This window comes from Scylla paramamosain, chromosome 47 (assembly GCF_035594125.1).
Source record: "Scylla paramamosain isolate STU-SP2022 chromosome 47, ASM3559412v1, whole genome shotgun sequence".
In the NCBI taxonomy this organism is placed as follows: Eukaryota; Metazoa; Arthropoda; class Malacostraca; order Decapoda; family Portunidae; genus Scylla; species Scylla paramamosain.
In genome coordinates this window covers 113,023-119,823 of record NC_087197.1, presented here as the reverse complement: position 1 = coordinate 119,823, position 6,801 = coordinate 113,023, and the positions used below count along the sequence as shown (strand labels likewise).

Here is a 6,801-nt window from a genome sequence, read left to right as displayed (position 1 = left end):
TCAAAAGATACAGGTAGTAGTAGTAGTAGTAGTAGTAGTAGTAGTATATTGGTACAAGCGCATAGTCAAACAACAACAACAACAACAACAAACTTTAGGAGTGGTTGAAGTTGCTCCTCCACTTACTTCCTGGCAAGCATCCAAGTGTCGGGGACGAAAGCTGTACCGCGGGAGACGATGGTTATAACAGAGGACGGTGGGAATGATGAGGGGTGTGGCTAGAGGGGCTGAAGACGAACAGACCGTTGTAAAGCGTGTGGGAAGCAAGGGGAAAGCCGTGGGGGATGAAGAGGGGGAAAAATAAGGAAACGTTGATAAAGAAAAGAAGAGAGAGAGAGAGAGGGAAGACGGGCGTGGCGAAGGAGGGGGAGGGGCGGAGAGACCAGCCAGCGGTAAGAAAGGCCATCATGGAGAGAGAGAGCAGAAAGAAAACGGTGTGAACGGAAAGAGAGACAGAAAACGGAAAATAAAAGAATGTACAACCTTAATTCCCTTGCGATATTTCTTGAATAACAAAAGGTGAGAGGAAATGACTGGGTGACAGCTGGGAAGGGCGAGGCTAGAGAAGAACCCTTTAGGAACACCCCTAAAGACACGGGTTTCTAAGTTTGGATAGGTCGATGCTTCTGCAGATTACATTAGCATGGAGGACATAAGGTGAGATGTTGATAGGACAGAGGCCGTAAATATAGGTAAACTTGATAACACTGCACAGTAACGTTAAGTCAGGACGCGGGATAGGACGGGAGGTAAGCATGAGATGTTAGTAATGAGCTGAATATATTACACATGCCACCCATAAAAGGAAGCAGGTGTTAGACTTCTTCCGGAAAAATGCGAAACCTCTCTCTCTCTCTCTCTCTCTCTCTCTCTCTCTCTCTGAAATGCACTAAAAGTCAGTATCAGTCGTGCACCCAACATTCCGGCAGGCATCCTCGTGACTGTGGGCTGTAAGGCGCCGGGTGTGGTCTCTGTTGCAGAGGGCAGTGGGCGGCAGGTGGGCAATGGACTGGGGGATGTGGGCTGGGGGCAGGGAACTGTCAGACATGCGCACTTAAATACAAAGGTGGCTTGGCTTGGGAGCGTTGTCTGGGCTGTCTCCTATTTGAAAGGAGAAAGTTCATTGGTCCCAGTCTCAGGGAAGGGAAGAGGGAAGGTGCGGGGGAAGCGTTGGGGGAGTCACAAAGAGGAGTATATAAAGGCCAAGCAACGCGCCGCGCGGTTAGTAACCAACAGATGCTGGGAGTGGGGTGACGCGTCCCGCTGTCCAAGATCTGAGCTTATTCCTTTTATTTTTTGTTCCGCATCGCTTTATGAAAGGTATTCGGAAGAAGTCATCCCGGACCGAATCCTAAACATCCAACCGCAAAAGGTAAGTTCTGCACCTGAACCCAATGTGCAAGACTACGGTGAAGATCATGTATGGAGTGAATAGCACATTGGGGGGCAAGCGGCGGGAGGTGTGCCGTCGACCTGCGCAGAGAACAATGTAATATAACGGTTGGTTTGTGCGCAGCACGGTGTGCGCAGACGCGTATCGAGAAGCGAGACAGCTCGAACCCCTTATCCGGAAAATACTGGCTGGTGCTTCAGAGCGCTTCAAAAGTGTTGGTAGTTTTCAACTACCAGAGGAAGTAGTGGTGGTGGTGGTGGCTGTAGTGATGCGGCCCCTGACACAACGGGTGGTGAGCGTGACCTACCTGTATGCCAAGAATCAAGTGATGGTGTTGCGGCAGGAGCAAGGAAACAACTGACGGCGCAAGAGGGGCAGAAATATGATGAAATTTATTGTGACCCGCCTTCAAGACGCGACGCTATGGCGTGGTGGTGGAAGGAAATTAAGTCATGTGAGAAGGTGACTCGTGAATGAACGTGGTTGTACGAGTGACAGCGAGATATGACACGTGATGACACATTGATGATTCTTAATGGTTAACTGGAGACTGCGCTTCGTGATGTGAGGACAGGTAACTACGAGGTAGTTGATGCAAATATTGTGGCTTGAATTATTTACAAATTAATGATAATTACCGAGCGTTATGGGCAACTCGCGATAGTAATTGACAAGCCAAGGTTGTGCCTACAATGTAAACTTAACGACGAGTGAGTCAGTTTGCTAGTCGCGCCGCGTGCTTGGCGTCTGTCTGAGTCTTGGTCAAACGGAAGAATGTCATTAAATGAACGGGGAGTCATGGCCTGAAGAGTTACGTTTGCTCATCAGCCAGTTACAGGCCGTTCAGGTGCGGTGGAAATCAGGCAAGCGCCTGAGCGCCAGAGTCACTGGTTCAGGTACGCGTTAACTCAGCTTACCCGCCCGACACCGCCGCCACATCCGCCACGTGACTAAATGCTGCGCAGTAATGGGTGCACACGATGATGAAGAACTCGTGGCGGGTCGCTAGTGACGCATAAAATGAAAAATGGAGGATGTTCAACACTTGTACAAATGAAATCCTTCATACTGGACCCATATGCTCTGCGATTCTTTAGTAACAAACACTATTAGAGCGTGTGGAGTTAGGTGAGAGATGCGTTCAAAATTTTTATTCGATGCAGATTTCGTTCTGTGAATAGTGCACAAATAGAGAGTAGGCGATCTTGGGTGTTTGTATGTTGATGAATAGTGTTTTGTTACTACACGTGAAAGCTGGCTTGAACAGTTCATATTGTAATGGGCAATTAAAGAGTGATATAAGTTTGCTCAAGGCTTGGTTTATCAGTGGAGCCGTGGTGGGTGTTGTGGGTGGCGATGTAGCAATGTATTCAAGTCCCTGTGACATCATTACAACCGTGCAGCATGGATGGTTACAGCCGCCCACGTCACTCAGTGACTATGTTGTCTGGTGTCGGTGAGGTTGCAGAACTTCTGTAATTATTCACAACTTGTCATCTGAATATTTAGCAAGATGAGAGAAAGAAGAGAATAAAAGAGCAGTGAAGTGTGCAGTGACGCTGAAGTATGACGTGTTCAAGAAGTCACGTGTTATGTGCAGACGTGTTATCAATGTTATCACCTCTGCTTGTGACAACATGTAACATTACTTCCCAATATACAAAATGTTATAAATAAAAGAATGAGTATATATATATATATATATATATATATATATATATATATATATATATATATATATATATATATATATATATATATATATACACGTTGCTTTCATATTTTGAAACATTTACTAGCCCAGAGTACAACTGTGATCAATGTTTTCTATTATGAAGTCTTTAAATCAATATATTAAATAAGTTAAATAAGTTTATTATAGAGTATGTACATACCAGGGCGAGGTTTCCTTTATAGAGGGTGGGGAAGGGACTAACAGACACTGCACCACACCTGCAAAAAAATAAAATAAAAAAATAAAATAAAAAATAGATAAATAAATAAAATAAAATAAAATAAATAAATAAATAACAAATTTTAAAAATTGTTAGACGACGAATATACTGCCTAATGGTAAGCTTTTTAAATAACATTGAATGAAACAGTATGAATATTCCGTTACAGCACCCTATTCATTATAGTTTGTGTGATTGTTGTGTGACTGCTATCAAATAAAAGCAGAGGACAAATAAAACTACTACAGATGGGCAGGTGACCTACACAAGGCAGCACCAAGAGTCTTGGCGAGTCTTAGCAGGGCAGTGAGAGACACGGGGAGAGGAGGGAGCCCAAGCCAGACAGTGGCTGGAGGATTATGAAAGGAAGAGCTTTACTTTCTAGTGTGTGTGTGTGTGTGTGTGTGTGTGTGTGTGTGTGTGTGTGTATATATATATATATATATATATATATATATATATATATATATATATATATATATATATATATATATATATATATATATATATATATATATATATATATATATATACACACACACACACACACAAGCACATACACATATACATATATTATATACTATTTACTGACATATGCATGAGTGACACCAAGGAGCAGAAATAAAGGCTGTATGCTCTCTGGGCCAAGCAACCGTATAATATAGACAAAACAACGTGAGAATTTTCTGGAGCATCCAGACATGGGGAGAAGACGAGCCTGGGAACCGGCAGGTCGGCGCGGAGCGGGGTGGGGCGGAGCGGGGCGGGGTGGGGCGGGATGGGATCAATGACGGAGAGGGGTGCGTGGGCTGAGGCCGTGCCTCCACCAGCCTTGACGTCAGGTTTCTGCGTCAGCTTGCCATACTTGTCTCTACACTTCACACTGCAGTGGGATGGTTGGAGGAGTTAAAGTCATGTCTTTAGTTGGTTTAGTCCGGTGCTTAAGCTTAGGTTTGCTTTTGTGAGACAGGAGAGATTTAGTGACAAAAACCCGCCTCATGGTCTTCTCTTGTTACAGGATAGGAGCAGCAATGGCCACATCGACACTGTACCAGAGTTCGCCTCTAGGCTCACCTTCCGGCAGTCCCAGGTCCTGCCTTTACCTCTCGCGGCCCAAGGCTGACTGGCGTGCCAGCTTCACCAAGCCAGAGCCCCATAAAGGGTCACCAACTTTGCCACTCATTCTTCGCCATCATGATGGAGTGTGGCTGTCCAGCACCAGCAGCACCTTCAGCTCCAACAAAGGACCCAGTTCACAGCCACGACCTGAGACGCAGTCTGCTCCACCAAAGGAAGCTAATGATGACAGAACCTTTCTTCCCAGAACCAAGCTGAATTTGAACCCTGTGTCCAAGGTACTACGATGCCACGTGTGTCAGACCACCACCAAAGAACAGTACTTTCATCATCATCTCTTTTTTGGGATGGTGCATTGTGATTTGTGTGATTTGGTCTGTGTTGACTGCCGCACTTTTGCTCAGCTTACGGTAGGTGTTAGTAAAGACCAAAGCTCCTGTCAACACAGTTTTTCGTTTAGTGAAGATCCTTATCAATATTTGCTGCCTCGTCTTTGTGGTGGTGACGAACTGGAAGTGTGCAGATCCAACAAGTTGCGGTTTTTGCAGCACTATATTAATCAGATGATAAACGTGCAGCTACAGGAGCCCTGGTGCACTGCTATCAGGCAGTGTAAGAGTCGTTTGCTCAAGTTCCATACAGCAACACCGCCAGAACCTTCAAAGAACATTGAGCTCCCAAAGGATTCCTGCGATACAAACACAAACCTTCTTGGTGTTAAGGACAGCAGAAATGGCAGTCCAGCTTCATCAACTGAGAATAATGAGTGGGACAAAAGTTCAAGAGTGGAGCCAGAGAGGACTCCATCCCCAACCACAATGCAGCCAAAGTCCCCAGAAAAGAATGTGGACGATGGCCTCCTGCTGTCACAGACATACGACTTGGAGCACCTCGAGCAGGCAGTGGAGTATGTGGAAGTGGACAAACAGTGGAAGTTAGATGGCGTGAAGGATGTACAAAGCAAACCTAAAAAGCGGCGCAAGGTGAGTCATTACAAGAAGCTGAAGGGCCACAGATTAACAGCTCCACAAAGGAAGCGGCGGCCACCAGCTTTACCAGAGGAGGAAGTGAATGAGGAGGATGAATCCGACCTGGTGATGGAAGAAGTGGCGCTACCCCAGAACGGGTATTATCTGATGGTGCAGGAGGCTATGGAGGAGTGTCCCATGTGTTACACTTCCCTTTCCCCGAATCTCTGTTCTGTCAACCTTAAGACATTCCTCTTTACTGTGTCTTGCCCGCAATGTAGCCTCCTCATCTTTATTGTCCCCGACTTGCCTGGTGGCCTTCAAATTGTCATAGATAGTAAGGGTGGTAATGCCATAAAAGAAACGAAGCAAAGTAATCACCGAAAACTTAGAAGAATTCAGCCAAGGGACTTCTTTGCCAAGTAAACTAGCAACTCAGTCGCTCGTACTAGAAGAGTGCCCAGAACACCTGTTACTCGTATCTTCATGCTGCTGGAATAAATTTTTATACTTTTTTGTAAGCATTCTTTCATTTCCCTGCTGTCACAACTAACCTCACCTTTTGTTTATTTATTTATTTATTTATTTGTTTATTTTTTCTGCCATTTCATTTTTGTGGGAGTGAGTGAGCGAGAACATTATGCATTTCCTCCAATATCCTCCATTTCTAAAACATCAACACTTTAAGCACACAACACTTCCAATCTTGAAATTCCTTTAATGCAAAACATTACACAAACACTTCAAATGAAACCGAATCCATAATCATGTAACCAAAGCGTACAGTGAACAATCTTGAACAGCAGTGATCACATGACAACAAAATTACATGTGACCCCCACAGATTGATGAGGCAGGTGTGCTGTATAAGAATCGTAATGGTTTTCAGTTCCACAAGTCTTGCAAACGAAATCAACAAGTATTTTTTTGCAGGGTAATAAACTGGCAAGATTTATGAGTCATTCCTTGGCCAGAAAAGAGCAAACTGCGACAGATGAGTTGATAATGATGAACTCTACTCTTGTAAACCTAGAAATGTGTGATGGTAAAGGAAAAGGCTCCTGCTCATCCACCATTTACAGTTTTAGCTGGTAAGAAAGAATAAGTTATAACTTTTCAAGGACTTTCCATGTGCAAGCATGATCCAGTGCGCCACACGCTCACACCAGGAGAATACCGCTTAGTATCCTTGAGACATGCCAGAGTAATTTTTCCCATTTAATTTAATATTTCGGTCTCTTAATTTCTGCTTAAAGCACGATGATTGTAAAGCATACTAAATAAATTTTCATAGAAAAGCATGACTTATTTAAAACAGTGGAGATATTCCAGGGCAACCCAAAGTTTACAAAGAATAAAGAACAACAAACACACGCAATGCATGACAGGGTTTTTCTTGCTGGTGTCG

At 44.3% G+C, this 6,801-nt stretch overlaps 1 protein-coding gene across 4 annotated transcripts; it reads left to right on the top strand.

Annotated features, from left to right (window-relative positions):
- The first annotated feature begins 1,212 nt into the window (after nt 1-1,212).
- Nucleotides 1,213-5,914, top strand: LOC135095074 (uncharacterized). Of its 4 annotated transcripts, none has more exons than XM_063995757.1 (2): nt 1,213-1,372; nt 4,367-5,914. In XM_063995757.1, the coding sequence occupies exon 2, from the start codon at nt 4,380-4,382 to the stop codon at nt 5,817-5,819; it is 1,440 nt and encodes a 479-aa protein (XP_063851827.1). In that variant the 5' UTR covers nt 1,213-1,372; nt 4,367-4,379; the 3' UTR covers nt 5,820-5,914. The 4 variants fall into 4 exon arrangements, with proteins under 4 accessions (XP_063851827.1, XP_063851825.1, XP_063851826.1 ...); XM_063995755.1 differs by lacking the exon at nt 1,213-1,372 and adding an exon at nt 1,393-1,855; XM_063995756.1 differs by lacking the exon at nt 1,213-1,372 and adding an exon at nt 1,395-1,847.
- The last annotated feature ends 887 nt before the right edge of the window (nt 5,915-6,801 follow it).